Genomic DNA, 23,335 nt, shown 5'->3' on the forward strand with positions numbered 1-23,335 from the left:
ATCATCAAAGAGATTTGTCAGAATTCTAGGAACAACAAAAATTTTCTTAGGCACCAACGATATGTTAACAAAAATAAATTTTATTTTTCTTATCATAGATTAACATCTTTGTGGCGAATCTTTCTTTTAGGGTTTCTTAGGTGCCTTAAACATTTATACCTATATATAGGGACACCAAATACATATGTAGACATTTTGGAAGTCATAAATTTGCATTTGCAATGTTGAGAGAGAATTCTTTTGGTTCTTGGTTTTCTGATTCTTATCAAAGATTAACATCTTTGTGGCAAATATTGCTTTTAAGGTTGCTTAATTAGGTGCCTTAAACATTTATACCTGTACTGTGGTGTTTCCATCTTTGTCTAATGAACCATAAGTAAAATTTAAAAAAGTCAAGACGGACGAGCAAGGTCATGAAAGAGATTTGACAGAATTCTAGGAACAAAAATTTTTTTAGGAACCAACTATATGTTAACAACTTTTGACAATATACTATGTCACTATTTTATTGGTATGTACATTTGAAACGGAGTGATCACGACTACCACATAAGCATTTATAAAAAACTCAAATTTAAAAAGTCAACGACGATCAAAGATCAAACGAACTCTCAAAACAACTTTTATTGGCCACATTGAGATAAATTATTTTGAATAATTTAATAATTATAATTAGTTATTAGTATAAATGATTATGATATAAAAAATACTATGAAAAACATTATTAGGAAAATACTATGAATAACATTATTTGCATTTCTTAATTTATAACGCTTTGAATCGATTTTTTATTACTTAGAATCGATTATATTATCTTAGCAAAATTGAGAGTGGAATTATATGAATATAGAGGGGCACATCAAACTTTTTAACTTCAAGCCCTCCAAATCTCAGCTTCTTCGCGAGTGATTCAAAAGTAGACAATTTCTGGGGGGCGGGACGTCAATTTTTCTTATATGAATCAAACTCAAATTAGTTGTTTTTTGAATGATGTTTGAACGTCGAATTCAGAGGGGCTTCGACGATCAGACGAGATAATCAGTAAGCATAATTACACGATGTACGTCATCAGTTCATCTATAAATATTGCATCCATCACGTAATCCCTTGCTTCATGTTTTCGTATTGAACATATTAGGATTCATGTTTTTTATCTTCTTGGCATTTTCCTTTCCTTAGATTTTGAAACATGTCTGTTCTTTAAATTTCAATTTGCTCGGTTGAATGTCAAAGTGCCTCATTCATGTCTTAGTTCATATGAAGGTGGCCTTTGATATTCAAGTGAACAAAATGCTTTTTACAGTACAGAAATGTTTAAGTTATCTCACTGAAAGGAAAGTACTTAGGAAAAAGAAATATGGTTCACAATATGTTTAATGCTGAAATAATTTTATGATCTAAAATAATTATATAAAGAAGATGTTCAACTTCAACATTCAACTACGTATGAATCGTTTTTTAAATTGTCTTGGAGTTGTCTTCTACCATTAGATTTCAAATCTATTAGATTTTTTATGGTGGAAACAACTCCAAGACAAATTAAATTTATAATGTTGACGTCGAATGTTGAGTGCATTCGATGCGAAAGACTGCTCAATGACATGTCTACGTTTAGTCAGCAAGGAGTTCATAAGAATCCAAAGAGATTTTTTACTTTTTCAGTGAATGATGTTTGAACATCTAATTCCGCGAGGCTTCAACATTCAGAAAGTTAATGTCAAATATTTGTGCTCGAGGACGTCCTATATTATTATTCATCATAGAAATGTCTACGTTTAGTCAGCAAGGAGTTCTTAAGAATCCAAAGAGATTTTTTACTTTTTCAGTGAATGATGTTTGAACGTCGAATTGTGCGGGGCATCGATGTTCAGGAAATTAATCATGTGTATTGCTTTTAAAATGATTTAATTTTTAATTATTCATTAGCACGTCCGACTCTATGGAGCAGTGGGACATTAATGGTGTGTCTTTCAACCTTTTTGTTTGTTTTTCTATCACTCTTTCAAGCTCTTCATCATGACGCACTCTTTCAAGCTCTTCGCCATGACAAAGAATCAAACCACAAGGAAATTACTCGCTTTGGTGGACTTGAAAGAGATGATAACGAAACAGAGAAGAAAGTGTTACAAGATATTTGGTGGATGAAGGTTGTAGCGTTATGAAAGGGTGCGAAATCCAAATCTCTCAACCTTTTTCTTTGGATTTCTATTACTCTTTCAAGCTTTGCACAAAGAATCAAACAACAAAGAAATGACTCGTTTTGGTGACCTTGGAAGAAATAATAGAAAACTAAAGAAAAGAAGTTAACAGATTGTTAGGAGAAATTTTATGAACGGTGTACAGGTTATCGAAGTCTCCGAAATTGTATTTATAGAAAAAAAAAAGAATAAATGCTTTTGTTATAGAATTAATGCGCCAAACTACTTCAATGCCAATCACGTTAAATTAGGAAGTGGTTCGTCGTTAATATATAGTGGGACGTCCATTTTGAAAATATTTGACATCCTTTGTAGGGTCTGTCTTTTAAATGTTTTGAAGGAGTTTATGAAATTTATGAATGTTGTAGCGTTTTGAAAGGCCTTAGAGTTGTTACAAGTTAACACAGAAACCTTGGAGTTGTTAAAAAAAAATCTATAAATGGATGTCTACATAAATAATTACTGTTGGGAAAGGCCTGATATGGGCCTGAGATGGGCTTCAATAATAAAAGACAGTCTACTTAAATGATATATGGGAAAATGCAATTTGCTGCTAGAAACAAAGAGGTTGAGGTCAATTTCTTCAGACTTCCAAAGTGTCTTTTTGGTTTAATTCTTTTTTCTTTTAATCCAACAATAAACGTCGGATTCCTTGGGCAAATGATGTATTATTTGTTATCCGAAGGCAAAGGTCGCTCTATTTTTTCTTTTTCCTTTTTATTTGTTGGTTTAAAAGAAAAACAAATTATTTTTGGAAAAAAACATCGAATTGGTTAAAGAGTTCAACATTTTTTGGTTGGTTTAAAAGAAAAAAGAAAAAAAGAAAAAAAAGAGGGACTGAGGTTATTGTTAACGTTGTCTATTATGTTATGTGGCTTGATATGTGCCTTCCTCCGCTTAATAAAATGTTGAAGCCATGAGTACAATGACGTTTTTTCGTTTGGTTTAGAAGAAAAAATTAAAAACATAATTTCTGGAAAATACAACGTCGAATGCGAAGAAGAATTGGACATTATATGGTTAGTTTAAAAGAAAAAGAAAAAATAATAAAAAAGGAACTAAACAACAAAACGTCTAAACCAGTATAAAACTAACATTTTATGGGTTGATTTAAATGAAAAATAAACAAATAACTGCTAGCTGTAATATACAACGTTCTTTTGTTGTTACGGTAGACGTCATACTAATTAAATCAATATTTAGTATTTATTTATTTTGTATTGGACGTCGACTGCTTCCTTAATGACGTTATGTGATTAAGACAATCACGTCCAACCCCAACTTGTTCGAAGTTCTATATTACTGCTAGAAGCAAACCACTATTTTGTTATTTTTTTATTTTAAATTGAACGTCAGATGTTTCTTAAGTTGACGTTATGTGATTCTAAGGTCATTGTTTACATTGATGTTAGCCTTATTTGACGTTAATACAATTTAGATTACGTCGATATGTTTCTTGTTTGATGTTAATACTTTTTAGACGGTGCACTATTTTAGTAAATGACGTGGAGCGAATCAATTTATTTACGAACATGCCACCTGTCATTTTTAACGTTGCATATTTAGTGCTACGACGTTGAATGCGTGACGTTATACACTGTTTTTGCACTAGTGTATACTTATTCACACAACGATCCTCCTTCCATACTAAAATAAAATCCAATGTAAAAAGATAAAGAGAAAAATAATACACATTATATTCTTATAGTGGTTTGTCTAGTTCTTAATCAACTAGTTGAATTCCACTAAGTAGGCTAATATTGCAACTTGTAATGCGAGTATTATTTGGGCTCATAGCCACTCTTGGCTAACTTCTTTAGTATTGTTTAGGCTCATAGCCACTTTTGTTCAACCCTTTAAGTATTTTCTAAACAAGTACCTCCTCGTTAAACTTGAGTATTCTTCCAACTCTTAACCACTCTTAGTTAACCTCGTTCGAGTATTTTGTTTTTCAACAAGAAACTTCTGGCTTAAACGAGTATTCCTTGAACAAAAGATACTCCTAGCTAATAATCAAGTATTCTTTTACCAAAGAGCCACTCTTGGCTAAGATAACTAGGTTGTATGAGAAGTGATCAAGGATCATAGGATTGCGCACTAGAGAGGGTAATTGTTTGTTAACGTATATCAAATTTAATGCTCTTTTCTAGCTTGATATGTAAACACGAATAATATGCAATGTTTATATAATATGCAATGTAGTATCTCCTTTTCTAAAGTACACCAGAAAACACTAAAGGGGGTGAATAGTGTTTTCAAAATATTTTTGCAAGGCAACGTCTAATGACTTGTAATGAGAGTATGCAGAGGTGTACTATGTTTAGGCGTTGGGTTTATAAGATAAGCAAATAAGAATTCTTTTAGACGATGACATAGGAACCTTAACAATACTTTTTAAGAAAGGAAAACAATAAGGCACAATTTTTATATTGGCTCACTCAATCTTGAGCTACATCTAATTCCCCCTTAAGAGCTCTTAAGAGGTTCCATTAATCTTTTTAAGATTACACGTGTTTAACCCACTCTTGGTTGAGTATTCTTACACCACTCCTGGTCCCTTAGACAACACGTCTAGTTTGAGTTTAACTCTCTAGGATTTATCCCTAGACAAATGTCTAGACCAAGTTTACCCATTCCTGGTTGAGTATTCTTACACCACTCCTGGTCCCTTAGACAACACATCTAATTGAGTTTAACCTCTATAGGATCTATCCCTAGACAACTGTCTAGACCGAGTTTACCCATTCCGGATTGAGTATTATTTGCCCCTACTAGCATTCCTAGACAACTTATCTAGTTGAAAGTGTTTTAATTCTACTAGAATTTACAACAAATCCATTACGAAATTCTTACAAGATACAGATTAGAAACTCTTAATGAGAGGATACAATTTCAATAAAATATAATATGAAATCTTGTTTAGTTACAGACTTGAGTAACTCTCTAAGAGGTGATAAAAGTATTGAAGCGTAGCCTGATAATTGATGAGGTTGTTCCTTTGAGCTGAAGAACATCAGATGGTGTATCCTTGAAGCTTAGTAGTGTAATATTTCTTATGCTTGCTCCTTTCTTCTTTTCTTCTCTCTCTTCTTCTACTTTTACTCTTTTCTTCATTCCAAAAGCTTCAGACATTGAAAGTTTGGAGATGTAGTAGAAAGTGAGATATGATGATAACTTTTTCTTCATGTTTTCTTTGCTAAAGCTTGCTTTCATCATTTTCCTTTGAGTTGAAGATCATCAAATGATATAAGAGTTGAGATAGATTAGAGTTGAAATGTTATTATCTCCTTTGAGAATACTCTCTTTCTTTCTCATCTCTCACTTCTTTTCATTTCTTCCTCAACTTTTCATATCTTCATCACACTTCTTAGTTTGAAGACAATTAGACCATAGAGTTGATCATTTTTTAACATACTTTCCCTTTCCTTTTCACTTCTTTCTTTTTCACCTCTTCTCTCTTCTACATTTTTTAACAATAACTTTCTTTTGGGTTGATTTTCTTTATATATTACATCGTCAGATAAAGGTTAGAAACTAAGTTGATTTTCAAGATAGGCTTAATAGACTTTTTCAGTAGCTTGTTCAGGCTTAAGTGTACATTGTAGAGCAGTAGAGCTTTTTCTTGTAGCCCGAGGCAAAACTTGAGCTTGTATAATGTGACAGAGCAAATGGCTTCAAGGAAACATTTTCATAAAGTTCTTCTTCTCTCACAATGTCTTTTTATTCGATGCTATGATTTTAATCATATTTTTTTACTTTATTGGTCTTCACGAATATCAAGAAACAAAGTATACAAGCTGATAACGGTTGAAAATACTATTATCTGTGACGCAATTTTGATACTAAATGCACCCTTTTCTACTTAGAAACTTGCTTGAGATCATTTTTTTCTGTTAAGTTGTGTGAATAAGAGAGTTAAGGTTGAACTTGATGATTTTATGACTAAATTCCCTTGTTTTGGAAGGAAATGAGATAATATGGAAGTAGAGCTGAAGTGCCAAGGAGATGGAGCTCGAAAAGGGCTGAAAAAGCACCAAAAAGTAGGAAGGATCGAAGCTTGAGCACCAAAGCCTACCGCAGCACGCCTGGGCGCCCTTTTTGGGGCGATGAGCACCACTTTTCCTGAAGAACCATGCTTGTTTACCCCCAAGTGAAGCTGAGCGTCAGTTTTAGTACCGCACACCGCCTGGGCACCCTTTCTGGGGCGTTGAGCGCCACTTTTCCTGAACCACCCCTGCTTGCCCTCTAAGTGAAGCTGAGCGCCAGTTTTAGTATTGCAACACGTCTGGGCGCCCTAAGTGGGGCACTGAGTGCCAGCGAGATGGGCTTGGGCTTTGTTTCTGTTTTGATCCCACTCTATTTATAGGACCCAAACGCCCTAGGTTTTATATCTTTGGCAGAGGAGGCACAATAACACACTCTTCCTCTCTTTCAAGGCAGATTTGGATGCGGGAGCTTCCATCTTCAACTTTTAGGGTTTTTCTATCTCATTCTTCTCCATTGTACATATAGTTTCTCCATGACAATGGGGAACTAACTTCTATTTGTTGTTGGGGGATGATGTAACCTTGTGAACTCTCATGTATTTGAATTGATTCTTAATAATTTATGCTTCTTTCATTAACTGTTAGGGTAATTCTTCTATGATCAATGCTCGCTTTGTTTAACTCATTCATAGCGTGATGTATGAATTGCATGAGTGTCGGGAGGTTCCTTACAATTCAGGTTCTTGTAGAATTATTCCCAAGAGTAGTATTTCTCAAGGATGGGGGGTATGAGTCTTGGTCATCTTAAGCTCCTGATCTTCAGAATTAACTATTAGGAATGTTAGGAATCATATGAACTAGTAATTAAGGATAGGCTTTCTTCACCGAGGGATCGGGTTTTAAGTAATTTAGTGAGTGACGTTGACTTTAATGAAAGAAGAAGAATTCTTATATACATGAGAGTAAACTTGGTGAAATCTAACCCCAACAACATATTCATCTCATAACCTAAACCTCATATGTTCATCGTTGTTCGACTCTTCAATTGATCAAAACTGCATTCATATTTAATTTTTTGTATTTGCATTCTAAACCAATGATTTCATTCCTTTTAAGTCTTAATTAATCGAGTTATCACACAACTGCCTAGTGCCGAGAGTCTTTTAAGACGCGATACTTGGTCTTACCATTTTATATTACTTGTACGATTCGGTACACTTGCCGAAGTCTCAACACAAGCATTGAAGTACTTTTTCGTATTAAATGTTTTGAACGTTGACAAGCATTCAGTAGTGTAGCGTGCTCAAGATATTTTATCATTTGTCATTTCATTAATAAATGCATCGTTTGGTAAGACAAATCACATGTATATTCATCAGATGATATCATCAAATGTTTTTTCAAAGGCTAAAGCATTTTAATGGTCATTCATCAGACGATGTTTTCTTTAGAAAGATTTACTTGATATAACACTATATTAAATAAGAATTTCTTTTTAACCTTAGTGTTATATAAGAGACATACTTTTGTTTTCATAAGACGTTAGCTTATTTTGCTCATATAGTCTAATGAGCGATTTCAATGAGAGACACTTTCTTTTAAACGTTTATATTATGTGAGTATTTGTATAACCTTATGTTTATGTTCAATTTAGGTTACTGCTTTGATGCTAGATTATACATGTGTTATTTAGTTCACACGGTATGAGGTATAGATACTCTATCAGGAGTTTTATATCGTTTAGCGTAGGTTTTTGAGCTAGCATTTTGGTTTAATGGGATGACTATCATTTATCCCGATGTGCTATGTTCTATATATAGTTTTGATAATGTTTAAAGTATGTATTTGCATTAGAGTTATTTTCATGGTCAGAATTACTTTCATATTTATTATGTATATTTTGTCCTAATGATTCAGATACACGATTTTGTTGGTTAAGCATTTGTCTTTTGGGAAAACCCAATATTTTGAATGCTTCTTTTCATAACAATATTTAGTTGAGTATTGTTTGATAAACTTCAAAACATGGATTGTTGGACATTCTAATTTTTTCTAAACATTTTCTTCTTTTTTATTAAGTTGTTTTATATAGACTCTAAATAAAGTAGTTGTTGTGAAACTATTTATGTCTAAACATTGTTCAATACAATTAATACACTCCATGTAGCAACTGATAACAGTTGAAAAACTGTTATTTTCATGATTAAAATTGACACTAAAAGCAACCTTTACACTTAGAAACTAGCTTGAAATCATGCTTTTCTTCATGTTTTTAGAAATAAGAGAGTTGGACAGGTTTATGCTTGATTTCAGTGTTTTTGTGCAGGTTTTAAGGTGAATTTGGTGAAAGAAGTGAAGAAGGAGAGAGATGAAATCAGAAAAGACAACAAAAAGTGCAAAAAGGAGAAGCCGAAGTCACCGCTCAGCGGCAGTTTACCGCTGAGCGGCACTCAGGAGCTTGCTGGAGGTCCGCTGAGGGGCAAAATGGCCGCTGAGGGGAGAAAACAAGTCACGCACTCACCGTTGAGCGGTAGTTTACCGCTGAGCGGCACTCTGGAAGTCACGTGAGGTCCGCTGAGGGGCAAAATGGCCGCTGAGGGGAGAAAACAAGTCACGTACTCACCGCTGAGCGGTATTTTACCGCTGAGCGGCACTTTAATGGGCTTGGACTTGACTTTTTGTAATTTACGAATGATATATAAGCTTTAGGGTTTCCTAGGGTTAGGCATCTCTGGCTGGAACAAAGCAAACACTCTCTCTTCCACCCCTTTGAAGGAGGATCTTGGATGCTGAGGCTTCCTCTTCACCTTTTTAGGGTTTATTCTTTCATTCTTTCATTGTAATTCATCTAGGTTCACCATGAATATGGTGAACTAAACTCTGTATGTTTGTTGGGGAATCAATGTAATATTGTGAAACTCTCATATATGGAATCTGTTTTTACATCTTTTAATTAAGACTTATGCTTTCTTTCATCATTAGTTAGGGTTTTTCCTCTTTGCTTAATGCTTGCATTGTTTAACTCATTCGATGCATGATTATTGGTTTTGTCGATACGGGCACGTACGGGGAAGTCTAGATCCGGGGAATTTCTCCCAATATGATATTGGTTGTCGTTAAGCTCCTGCACTTATGAACTGATCATTAGGAATGCTAGGAATTGTATGAACTCGTGATTAGGGAGAAGCCTTCTAGAAAGGTACTTTAGAGAGTGGCATTAACAATGATGATTTGAATGTTGAATTCCTAAAATATATGAGAGTGGATAAGATGAAATTGACCCCCAACAACATATTCATATCTATATTTCATTGAAAGTGTTTATCTTTTGCTTTTTGCCATTGATCAAAATTCATGCATACATGTTTATTTTCTGTCTTGCATATTAAACCCCAAATATTTCGTTTGTAAGTCTTAGTTAATCAAGAAACCACATAACTAAACTAGGCCGTGAGTCCTTTGGGAAGAACGATACTTGGTCTAACCAAGTTTATTACTTGAACGATTCGGTCATACTTGCCGATTGAAAACAAGTTTGTGACATCATAATTTGGTGTTCATAAATTTGTCCATCAGCAACAAATGTTCCTTTTTGCTTTACATAACATCCAAAGAGATAGATATACTTATCTTTTCTCGGGCAGTATGTCTTTCCTTGAATTTATGTAAAGTGTAGTACTATACAAAGTAAATAGTTCTTCTAGAGTTTACAACGCATGGTTAGAGTTCATAAGGTCTTGGTCTTTTGCTCCAACAACTTATCATTTAAGAATCATCTTAAAGGTGGTGTGTTCTTACTTCATTTCCTTCCTTCAATCCATTTTACATTTCCTTTTACAACTAGTTTTTCTTAATTTGTCTAGTGAATGTACCAACCAAACTCATGTGTTCTTCATGCTTTCTACATTAATGAACCTTTCTATATAGGTCTTGTGTTCTCCAACATCCTTTGATTTGATCAATATACTCTTATCTTCTTAACAAATATGAAGTGTGAAAATTTATTATCTTTTCTCTTATACATATTTTTTATGATTTTTGTTTTTATGATTCTTGTTTATTTTCCTTTTTTTTTAATGCCCTAGGCATAGAATGTATGCACCCATGCATGAAGTTGTGTTGATATATTTTTGTGTAATTTTTGTCTTGGCTCTTTGCTTTTTGTTGACTTTCCAATTAAGGGTATAAATTTTCAAGTAAGTGGATTGGTTCGATTGTTGTACAACAAGGTCATATTCATAAGGATTTGATTTGATAAAACAATAATCTATGATTTATTTAAGTTTGCCAATAAAACAGTGGTAAAGGGTTGACCATTTTATAAATAGTTTAGTTGATAACAAGGATAAGTGATGTTGATTAAGATGTTATGATTGAACTTGATTTATTTCACTTTACTGAATTACTCTTAATTCTTTATAGGTTACTTTATTATTCCTATAAGTACTCTTTAATGTAATTCTAAACTCATCCCTAAAGTTTAGAACCTAAGGTTATCAAACCCAGTGTGATTCCTCACCCTTGGTTGAGTGATTCCTTGCATTAATGAACAAGACTCTTTAAACAAGCTAAAGTCATAGATACATTCCTTGCATCTACCAAGAATTAGGAAATTTGATTGAATATACACTCAAAACCAACATACAAATAATAGAGGGATGCTCTGTTTTTATAGAATTTGAGTGTGTTGCTCTAGTTCCCATGATGTTGATTAGTCATGAGGTTTCCTCCCTAGGTGGGTTTCCTCCATGCTTGAACTTCTAGCTTGGTGTTCAACAATGGAGCTTTTCTTCCTCGGTATTCTCTTAATGCTCAACTACCAATTTTGAGCTTGAAGTTTCTTTACAGTGAAGGTTTCTTCATGTGTGGCTTAATGTCAATTTCACTCCTCAGCCACAAACTTAACATTTGAATCTTTTAAAATCGCCTTATGGTGCTCAACATCATCTTTGGGGCACAAAACCAACTTCTTAATTCCCTTCAATTTACCTGCAAATACATTAGTTGAAGTACACAGGAAAACACTAGAGAGGTGGTGAATATCATTTTCAAAATATTTTAACAAAAAAGCGTCTAATGGTTTGTAATAAAAGTATACATAAGTGAATTATGTTTAGACACTAGGTATGTAAGATAAGTAACTAAATATTCTTTGAACAATGTTATAGGAAATTTAACAACAGTTTTAAAAGAAGAAAACATTAAGACACAATTTTTATACTGGTTCACTCAAACTTGAGTTACGTTTCGTTCTCCCTTAAGAACTCTTAAAGGGTTCCACTAATCTTTTCAAGATTGCACGAGTTTAACCCCTTCTTGATTACAAGTATTATTACACCACTCCTAGTCTCCTAGTCAACACAAATAGTTCGAGTATTATAAACCACGCTTGGTTCCCTAGTCAATCTGACTAGTTTGAGTATTATAAATCACTCATGGTTCCCTAGTCAACCTAACTAGACTGAGTTTAGCCTCTTCAAGATTTATCCCTAGACAACTATCTAGGTGGAGTTTACCTACTCTTGATTGAGTATGATTAGCCACTCTTGGCATATGAGTATTATCAATCACTCTTGGTCTCCCAGTCTAACCTTACTAGTACACATGTTTAGCTCAAGGTTACAAACACACTTGGTGTTTGTTTACAAATACAGATTGAATAAACTCTCACAGAGAGGATTACAACAATATGAATCAATTTGTGACTTCATGAGATTTCTTCTCTTAAGTTGAAAAGCATTAGACGATATGAGCTCATGAAGTTCTTTTTCTCTCTTCTTTTTCTCTTTTTTGTTCTTCTTTCTCTTCCTTTTGTTTTAGAAGCATCAAATGTTATAGGCTTGAAGATAAGATGAAGAACTAGATTGGATGATCACCTTCTCTTTATATTTTATCTTATTTGAGCTTGCTTTCATCACATATGTTGAATTGAAGAGTATCAAACGATATAAGCTTTGAGATGAGGTAAAGTTGATGAATGATGATCTTTCTTGAACATACTCTTTTTCTCTCTCTCTCTCTTTCTCTCTCTCTCTTCTCTTCTTTTATTCCTCTATTGTTCACTTCTTTTATTTCTCTGCTTCAACCACCCTTCTACATCTTTTTCAATAGCAGTAACTTTCTTCTCTTCAATTGATCTTCTTTATATAGGCCTTTTTGAAATATGATCGTTGGGTGATGAGTTGATTTTCAGGAGAGCAGACAACCTTTAGGTGAGAGGTCAAACTTTAGTCTCTTTATTAGATGTATAATGCTTTATTAGAGTTTTCATTGAAGAGTAACTTGTACAGATTTATCATAGTAGAAGTCTTAAAGAAATTTATTCCGGAATGTTTTTTTCTTCTCTCAACGTCTTTATCCAATGTGTGCACATGTTCTGATTAATCTATTATGTATTCCTCTTCTGCATAAATAACAAGGACAAGGTATACAAGAAAAGTAGCATTTTTATAGTACATGAATTAAATATTTTGAATGTTTATAGACGTTAATTTGTATTGCTTGTTCAAAACATCTTATCATACGATCTTTGTCCGTAATTAATGCTTCGTTCAAGCATATTATATAAGGAAGGTTGGATGATCTATAACACTTTTGACAATAAACAACATAAGACATTAGATTCTTATGAAAATTTGTTTTAGATGTATATTGTAGTGCGATTTTCATTAGACGATATTCTTTATGGATACTTTCACTTACAACACTGTTTTTTTATGTAAGACATTTAAGCTTCGGCGTTATTACGATTCTCAAGAAAAGATATTTCAATTTAAGAGTTTGAGTGCATATCTGATAACAGTTGAAAAACTGTTATTTTCATGCTTAAAATTGACACAAAAAGCAACCTTTACACTTAGAAACTAGCTTGAAATCATGCTTTTATCCATATTTTCAGAAATAAGAGAGCTGGACAGGTTTATGCTTGATTTCAGTGTTTTTGTGCAGGTTTTAAGGTGAATTTAGTGAAAGAAGTGAAGAAGGAGAGAGATGGAATCAGAAAAGTCAACCAGAAACCAGAAAAGTCAACCAGTCAACCAGAAAAGTCAACCAGTCAACAAAAAAGTCAACCAGTCAACCAGAATACGGAAAAAGTCAACCATATGAGTTTTGGGCCAGTTTTCTGCGATTTTTATGATCTGTTTGGGCTTGGACCCGTTTTCTATTATTTTTATGCCCTATTTAAAGACCTAGATGTCTTAGGGTTTGGTATCTTTGGCAGAAACGAAGCAAACACTCTCTCTTCCACCCCTTGGGGTAGATTGGGAGATGGTGACAGCTTTCCTCTTCTCTTTCTCGGGTTTTTCTATCTCTTTCATTCTTTCATTATTGTTCATCTAGGTTCACCATGAATATGGTGAACTAAACCTTGTATGTTTGTTGGGGAATCAATGTAATCTTTTGAAGCTCTCATATATGGAATTTGTGCTTGCATCTTAATCTAAGATTTATGCTTTCTTTCTTCATTAGTTAGGGTTTTTCCTCTTTGCTTAATGCTTGCTTTGTTTAACTCATTCAATGCATGATTATTGATTTTGTCGATACGGGAACGTATGGGGAAGTCTAGATCCGGGGAATTTCTCCCAATAGTATATTGGTTGCCTTAAGCTCCTGTGCTAAAAAAACTAATTATTAGGAATGCTAGGAATTGTATGAACTCGTAATTAGGGAGAAGCCTTCTTGAAAGGTAATTTAGAGAGTGGCATTAACAATGATGACTTGAATGTTGAATTCCTAAAATATATGAGAGTGGATAAGATGAAATTGACCCCCAACAACATATTCATCAATATATTTCATTGAAAGTGCTTGTCTTTTGTTTTAGCCATTGATCAACCTCATGCATACATGTTTATTTTCGTCTTGTGCATATTAAACTCCACTTATTTTGTTCTTAAGTCTTAGCTAATCAACAAATCACATAACTAAACTAGGCCGTGAGTCCTTTGGGAGAACGATACTTGGTCTTACCGAGTTTATTACGTGAAACAATTCGGTCATACTTGCCGATTGTTCAACAAGTTTGTGACATCATATTTTGGTGATCATAAATTTGTCCATCAATATCTTACTATTTTGAACATATTCCGAAAATAGTTCCCTTCATGAAAATTTTTTTTATCTCTCCATGAGTACAAATCCTTAAGTATATTATCTCTAAAGCTTTCACATAGGCTTTTCTTATTGATTAGACACTTCCTATAAATAATGTGTTTAGACGATATAGACTATAGAGAAACGTTGTTGCATATGTTCTTAATTTAAGAAGACTTAGTATTAGCACTTGGGCAATTTGTGTAGCTTCTCATATAAAGCCTTAGGTTTTCATTTAATTTGAGCAAGTTTTTAGACATTTCAGGTCAGGTAGGCACTCCCCCTCCTAAAAAGATATTTCATTTAATGCTTATTGTTAAACTTCAAAACTTGAGTTGCTAGATGGTCTAGTCTTTGTAAACAATCTTATCTTAATATCAGTTTTCATATTTTCTAACTTCTTTGCTCCTCATTCTATAAAAGTCAAAAAGATGTTGTTTCACTAGGATTTTCTATCAAATTCATACAACATAAGCATGTAAATGATATATAATTTTAAATAAATTAGACACTTATAACTTTTTTTTTCTTGTCTTTTGTGTAGTGTGAACTTAGACTATGAGATGTTATGCTTGAACCTAAGTGTTTGGATATTACAATGTAATCAATCATATCAAGTGTGAGTCATCATAAATGTTGGATTTGAAGAACAACTCAAGAAGTTGTTCTGATAATGATGTTTGATAAAGATTATGTTGAAGATGTATTGTTTGTTATAACTTTCATTTCATGTGTTTGTAAGTCGTGCACATTAAGGTAATCACAAGATATTCAATTTAATACAACCTAATGTTAACCTTAAACACAAAAATTGGTTTTCAAAAAAAGGTTTTAAGTATGATTTTAATCGACTAAGGTTTTGTGTTTCTTGATGTGTTTTCAAAACAAGATAATTAATTATTAGTTTTGATAATAGATTAAAATAGATAACAAAAAATGTATTTTTAACTTGTCTTAAAGAATAATCCATTAACAACTGTAATAATTGATTAATATTGTTTTAAGTTTTTTTCAAAAATAAATAATGATCGAAAATAATTGATTAAATGTTTAAGTCATTGATTAAAACATAGAATATTTATAATTAATATTCATTGAGAATAATCTATTAAAACCTTAAAGTAATCGGTTAAATGCATATAAATAAATTTTTATGTAGTGTTTTGAAAACTCTATGAATGGAACCCTTGATTCACTCTTAAGACATATTTCTCGTATAATTATTTCTTTTGTGTAACTAGTAATATACTTTCATCTCTATGTTGGATTAATTCTAGATTATTTTTTCTTAAAACGTATTTCAAGAGTTGAATTATTGTTTTCTCATATGTTTCAATAATTGGTTAATTGTATTTAGAAGTTTATTTCATTGAGTTGAATGAGTGAATATGTAATTTATTGTGATTTGAATAATATCATTTTAATGTGTAATCTTTCGGACTCTTTCAATGTCTTTTCCATATTATTATTGTATTAAATTTTTGTGTAATTTTTTTCAATCTTAATTCCACAACTGCATCCACTTGTATAATAAGATTAGTTTTCAAAAGCCTTTAAAAAAATCTTTTAAAAAAAAATAAAAATCATTTTACTCTGAGTTAATTTAGCTTACCTCGTATTCTTTTCCAACATAAAACACAATCACAACAATATTTTCTGACGATGATAATTTGTCCCTCTCATAGAATCCTTCACACATAGTTCTTAATTCCAATATTTTAAAAACAAACTACACATAAAAGAACATATTATATGACTAAATTAATTGTATTGTTTTTCTTTTCTCAACACCACAATCAACTCTATTAATCAAGAACCAAATAATATATATATATATATATATATATATATATATATATATATATATATATATATATATATAAAGCATCATATCTATTTACTTTAACACCACCACTACATTAAAATAATATAAAATATTTAAATATAAACAAATTCTTTTCTCTCTAAACCAAAAAAAATAAATGTATGGATTTCCTTTTCCTTTTCCTAATATTCCTCTTCAGTTCAATTCAGGAGTAAAAAGGCAAATCTCTTATTAATTCCCTTTTATTTTCCTTTTTTGTTGTTTAAACCATCCAAGCACACAGATAAGTGTTTTCCACTATCTTCATTGTTTTTTTCCTAACAGGCAGAAAAGAAGATGAAAGCTGCAAACGGAAACCCCAAAGGAGTGGCTCTCATAATCGGAGATAACAACGTTAGAGGTTCTCTTCAGTTTCTTCAGCACCCCAATGGTCTCTCTTTCTCTCTTCATATCTCTGAGTCTATATTCAGTTTGGAAAGATGATTTGCTTATTGGTCTTGTTCATTGTGATTGTGTAGGGACCACTCATGTCACAGGGAGAATAACAGGGTTGTCCCCAGGATTTCATGGCTTCCATATTCATGCTTTTGGTGACACCACCAATGGCTGCAACTCCACTGGTTCTCTCTTCTATTCATCATTGTTTATCATCAAACTTGTACAATTCCTCTTCCACCCACCTTTTCTAGCAAAATTCAAAGGAAGGTTTACAATTGTAAACTTCCAAGACTGAGAAAGAAGAGTTAAAAAACAAGGGTGACAGAAATCCTGAATTCATTTTGAATTGACTTGTTTTGTGTGTGTAGTTGGGTTATAATTCTATTATTGAACCTACTAGAAGAAAGAAAGAAAAAATAGTTTAATTTGAATATGGAGAGTCTTATGAGTTTTATTTTTTCCGTTGAAATCCAATCATGATTTGTTGTATAACTAGAAGATGTTAACCTTTGTAATGTTTCTTTGCAAGTTATATATATAGAGTCATTTATGATTTGTTGGTGACGTAATATTAACTTAAACTTATGAAATGAAGTCATTTTTTTTTCTTTCAAATAATCTAGAAGCTAAACATGCAACTTTCTGGTTAATTTTTGCTTTGACTTCTTTGCATCAGGTCCTCATTTCAATCCATTGAAGAAGGATCATGGGGCTCCTTCAGATGATGAGCGTCATGCTGGTGATTTGGGCAACATTGTTGCAGGGCCGGATGGTATTATCTGCTTTCTTTTTCATATTTATTTTGGTATTTCTGACTAGTTTTCAAGAACTGTCTGCTGGGAAATTTCCAAAGGGCTTTCTGTTTTGCAGGAGTTGCTGAGATTTCTATTAGAGATACACAGGTAAAGAATTTAAATTTAGTTTTGTTTGGTGTTACTCAATGTTATTTTCGTAATTTGTTCTCTTTGTTCTTTTAGAGAATCATCTAATGTGATTTGATTTGATTTACCCCTCTATAAATCAATCACATGTTCAAATGCACTCACATTATGCAATGTTGGTTTTCCTTTGTATTGTTTCACTTGGTTGATAATTTTATTTATGAAATTTGAATGGTACTAGAACACTTAATTTTCCCTTTCTCCCTATCAATATGTAGATTCCACTAACTGGAGTTCACTCCATAATTGGGAGGGCTGTTGTTGTGCATGCTGATCCTGATGATCTTGGAAAGGGTAAGATTTTAAAATTTGGCCCCAAAACTTGCTCACTGGGTTTGTTCTTGTTCCAACTTTGAATTCTAGCTTTTCTTTTCCCCTAGTCATGTTGTTTTGTATTGTAATTTCATTGAAGTAATCTTCCTATGATAGAGATTCAGTACCCTTCATGCTTGATATTGTAAGCTTAATGTGAGAAATACTTGTTGGGCAATTAAATTGGCAAGTGAGTTCCTAGAACCCATCCATTACTCTGATTTCAATCTTTGAATTTATCGATGTGAATGATGAGTTGGCCCTTTTAAGAAACTAAATTGAGAAATAAAAGGAACTTACATGATACAAGTTTAAAATAACGAGAGACTAGATAGAGTTCTGAGAGTGTTATATTCTATCATTTCTTAATGAGAAATGGTACCATAAATATTTTCCTGTTGAGCCTGCATAATATTTTCCTAAATTTTAGAAACTTAAGATAAATATTTAAACAGTTGCACAGTTAGAGAATATAAATTGTCTGCACCCAGCTTGTTACAAATGAGCCTAATATGGGGAACTCCTAAGAGACCGATGTCAGTTGGCTGGTCATATTGGGGCTCATGTAATTAGTGACAATATACTAGAGAGTACCTTTCCTCTAATGAAATGACACGCCAATGTTCTTTCATAAAAATGGTATAAGAGGCTGTCTAAATAGCTTCATTTAAGAGATCTCTACAAATTTTAGTTCTTAAATTAGTTGATTAATCCATATTAGCTTACATGTAACCAAGATCATAGCATGATATTCTACTTCTGCACTAGATATAGCTAAAACCTCATACCTATTACTTTTCCAAGAACAAGATGGCCTCCAACAAGATCAAAATATCTCAAGGTAGAGAACATTTATCAAAAGGGAACCTAACCCAATCAGCATATGTATGACCGTTGTTCTTTTTAATAGCCTTGATCAAGAACCCTTTTGCCTCAATATTCGAATGGCTGCATCTCAATGTATCATAAAAGAACTCAAAGTTAATTCCTGTCTTGTTCGTGGACTGTTCATTACTGTAGTTTTTTTCTCTTGATCCACTGCATATAAAAGCTGAGGGTTTCTTTTGGAATGGTTATGTCTATATGAAGTAACTTCTTGTCCTGCAAAAAAAGAGTTGGAATTATTTTTATGGATGTATCATTTAATGTTGAAAAATGACAAGTAACATTTGTTTGAGCTAATGGCTAGAGAATGGACACATGATTTTTTTTTTTATGTTGGAATTTCTGGAGTTCAGGATGGACTAAAATCTCTTGATCTAGACTATGGATTCGCTGTTTTGTTTTTCTAACTTACCATTTTTTGAGTTTTCTTTTATCATGAAACAGGTGGGCATGAACTCAGCAAAAGTACTGGGAATGCTGGTGCAAGAATAGCATGTGGTGATACTCACTTTCCTTCATACTGTTTCTGGACACTAACCAACTATAATCTTTTCCACTAGTTTAATCCATTGCATGCAAGTGGCTTGGTTCCTCTGGTATGAATTGTTTTTCATGTCAAACTACAAAATAGACATGACTTTTGAAACACATTCTTTTAGTCATGATGATAAAAACTTCTCGGGTCATACTATGATAAGTTACTATCTATTTCCTACTTGAAATGATTGTACATATAGCATTCTTATGTACACATTATGAAAGTCACTAAGAATTTGTTTGTATAAACTTATCCATAAGGATTTATAGAAGAAGAAAGTTGTAACATCCCAAAAATATAGTTGTAAACTATATTTAAGAGTTCTTACATTTACAATAAAATAGAACAGTTACAGGAAATAAAGCTAACTTATAGTTATCCTAAAATAACTATAAATTAAAACTTTACAGAAACCTACACTGAAACAAACCATAAGAGCATACCAAACGGTCATACAAGAAGTGTATCAACCGAATGGTCCTACACTGAAAACGAAAACAAGAACAAGACCGAACGGTCTTACTCGTAACGGAAACTATCATCTTCTGCCAACGCCTGCTCCAGAGAACATTCCTCCCCTTCTGCTCACGCCCAAAGGGTGATCATTGCAATGACAAAGATGAACGAACGGACAACATGACAAGACAGGAAATAAGGGTAAGCTAGTGTAATTTAATTAGCTATGTAAACATACAATTCATACAAACATATAATACAATCATACATCTACAGAAATCATACAAGCATGTTATAACCAACCACTTTTACTCTAACTATCCGGACTGTATGAATATGTAGCTACGACGTTCTTGCACTCGTGGAAAGGTAAACTGGAAAGCTCATGAATACCATAGCTGGAAACCCAAGCCGCCACACGAGGTTAGCCCTTCATCCCTCACTGTAGCTGGAAACCGCAAATTACACATGAGTTTAGTCCGTTAGCTAGAACCCCAAGCTATACGCGACCAGTCCTCCTGCTATTCTCACCACATGCGCCACCAATCTCTACTTGAGACTCGGTGACCATTAGAATGTCAGGATAAACGTCAGCTTAGTCTAACCATATTCATACTTTCACCACATTGAAACCAACAGTGAGACATTCTTCCTTGGAATTCTCTTTCATATCACATTATAAATACCATACCTCAATTCCAACATTTTTCCTCATCCATAACACATTTAAATAACATCAAACCGAATAGTAAAACAAACATCACCCTTGAGCACGACCGAACGGAAAGATCAACAAACCTTATGAACAAGACCAGACGGTAAACCCCCCATATGTGAACATGATCGAACGATCATTTAAAGAGTAAGACTCAAGCATGAGCCGAACACGATTTTAGTATCGAACACTAGAACAACCACATACTAAAGTTAAACCCGAGCACTTGAATATTAGACCGAAACACTTGTAATTTAGAACGAACATTATTGTCTTGGACCGAATGCCATTGGCTTAGGCCGAACACTATTGGCTTAAGCCGAACACCATTAGTACCTAATAAAAATACATGACTGAGTATTATGACGAGACATAATGCTTAGTACAAGACCGAGTACTACTGAGACCAAGCGCTTATAGTACAATACTGAGCACTACTAAGACAGTACATGACCAAGCGGTCAATAATAGTTAAAGCTTATGATAGATCGAACGCTGTTTACAATCAAATGTTATGTCTAGATCAACTGTTATATTCACCTGAATATTAACACAAGACTAATCGGTCATTAACTAAGATCCACAAAAGTAGAACTCAATTAAGATCGAGTACCAGAGAAAAGTCGAACGGTCAATTAAAGACCCTCAGCGAACTACATAATTCTACAGAATAACTGCAAAATTATGATCAACACCAATCCTTACCAATTTCACTACAATCTTCCAACTTCTAATCCTCCAAACATATATCAAATACTTCATTTACACTTGATTAAGATTGATTAAACCTTTCTAACATCATCAAGAGAGTTTTATCACAGATTTGAGATTCAATTCTGCAGAATCATGAACTCAATGACCGAGAATTAGATTTCCTATACAGACCAAACTCAAACCGAACACATTTCCCCAATTTTCACTACCACACTTCCTTCCAATTTCACTCGGCCACTGAACCATAATCATGCAGAAACACAATCATCATGAATACAGCATCAATATTCCACACGAAAAGCACCGAACACCAAATCATTCAATTTCACATACATGCAACCTCATCAAACAACATTTTCATACATTAAAACTAAGTAATTAAATTATCTAGCTTAACAGCTCTACCACTTCAGAAATTTGCTCTTAACAACAGAAAATCTCAAGAACCTGCAGTTCACCGATTTTCGGTAACGGACCAACCCAAAATACCAGAAAAGTGATCAGAATTAAGAAGAAGCTGATGAACACATGCAATCAGAAATGTGGCTTGCATGTGTCAGAAAGTTTCAGAATCATACAAGAACCCCAGACATTGAAACTTACCCGTTCTAAATGAGACTTTGATCGGTGAAAATTGAAGTTCTTGATACCAGGGGTGATTAAGTGTGGTCTGATGATTGAAAAGATGAAATCAGATAAAGAATTTCTAGAGAGAAGGAGGAGAAAAGGTAGAGACTTGAGTTTTAGAGAGACACAGATTCTGAGAAAACTGAGATGAGTTGTGGTTTGGAAATTTCTATAAAATGTTCAATCTCTTTTATTTGAGACATATGTCTCTCTCTTCCACCTGTCATTTTCGGGGTTTGACAAAAGTAAAGAAAGAAATGTGAAATATGTTAAAATTAACTTCTGCATAAGTTAAAAATAGATTTTTGGGAAGAAGTTAATATGAGAATGTTTCTATAAATTAGCTTATGTATATGCTAAACTTAGTTTGTGGAGAATTTTCTTTTGTCCCTCGTTGTTTACTAAGAAGTTTATTTATATATATATACTTTAAATATGATAGGTTAAATTCATCATGACAAGAAAGGTAGTTCGAATATCATAGAGTTCAGTTTGATTTTACATAGTCTGCTACTTGTTGCTTTGCTTTGTATGTTGAAACCTGACAAAGGCTAATCGTTGATCAGGTATCATTGGGCTCCAGTCATCCGTTTAGGATAGTTTGCCTATAGATGATTCTCATATGGGTAATAGAATATAATTTGAATTTTGTATGAAATTTCAGTTAAACTGTAACTTCTTTTTATAGTAACTTTTATGATAAATTAAAGTTTGCTACATTGTTAGTTTGTTACTTGTTTGTATGCTCTAATTGGTGAGAGATGGTTTTAACAAAGTGAAATTGAATATAACTTAATCCAATAAAATTAGTTTCTAAGAGATTTACAGATACTTATATTTAGTTTTATCTCCTATCAGTGTAAAAGTTCTTTTATATACTTATATTTAGTTTTATCTCCTATCAGTGTAAAAGTTCTTTTATATACATTCTCATGTTGAAGATTTGACATCTTATACTTATATTTGAATATTTGACATCTTATACGTGAAATTAGATGAAATTATAGAAGAATATAATAACGAGTGATATGAGGACATAAAATGAGAGAAATGATAAGAAAGAATAATTTTATATTGATATGATGTTAAGGAACCTACGTCTAGTTTTAACTAATAAAATTTTACTGAGAATTGTTTCAATATCTTTAATATCAAAATATGAATATTTTTTTCTAGTGACATGAAATTATTCCAGATGTAAAATCTTTTCGAAGACTTATAAAAATAATCAATGTTTCGATTTCATATCTGTTGAGTAGCATATTTAGAATCAAATATTTCAGAGTCTATATTACGTCATAATTTTCTCATTAAAAAGCGTTTCAAATGGTGAAAAGAAAAAAAAAGTATATTTAAATTATTTTTGACATCAACTCTTAAACAATTTGAAATTATTGAACAATATCGAACACTACCAAATTATATAAAAACATATTACATTAAACATCAAACTAAAATTAATAGAAATTCAACTAAGAATTAAAAATAAATGGAAAACTGTGTTATGGATGGCCCAAAAAGAATAAGAACAGAGTTTATGTAGGTATGTCTTTCAATATCTTTTAAGTCAAAATCCTCTTAGAGATTTATGAACTAAAACACTTTTC

At 32.7% G+C, this 23,335-nt stretch overlaps 1 protein-coding gene across 3 annotated transcripts; it reads left to right on the forward strand.

The window, feature by feature from the left end:
- The first annotated feature begins 16,357 nt into the window (after positions 1-16,357).
- CSD3 (copper/zinc superoxide dismutase 3) lies at positions 16,358-22,461 on the forward strand. 3 transcript variants are annotated; one of them, XM_088111888.1, is made up of 7 exons: positions 16,358-16,532; positions 16,621-16,722; positions 17,217-17,312; positions 17,411-17,442; positions 17,700-17,775; positions 19,123-19,176; positions 19,627-22,288. In XM_088111888.1, the coding sequence occupies exons 1-7, from the start codon at positions 16,439-16,441 to the stop codon at positions 19,743-19,745; spliced, it is 573 nt and encodes a 190-aa protein (XP_087968014.1). In that variant the 5' UTR covers positions 16,358-16,438; the 3' UTR covers positions 19,746-22,288. The 3 variants fall into 3 exon arrangements, with proteins under 3 accessions (XP_087968014.1, XP_087968015.1, XP_047166766.1); XM_088111889.1 differs by lacking the exon at positions 19,627-22,288 and adding an exon at positions 22,295-22,461 and having other exon boundaries at positions 16,359-16,532; positions 19,123-19,274; XM_047310810.2 differs by lacking the exon at positions 19,627-22,288 and adding an exon at positions 22,295-22,461 and having other exon boundaries at positions 16,360-16,532.
- The last annotated feature ends 874 nt before the right edge of the window (positions 22,462-23,335 follow it).

Source organism: Vigna umbellata, chromosome 4 (assembly GCF_029865625.1).
Source record: "Vigna umbellata cultivar VRB3 chromosome 4, Vumbellata_1.0, whole genome shotgun sequence".
NCBI classification, from domain to species: Eukaryota; Viridiplantae; Streptophyta; class Magnoliopsida; order Fabales; family Fabaceae; genus Vigna; species Vigna umbellata.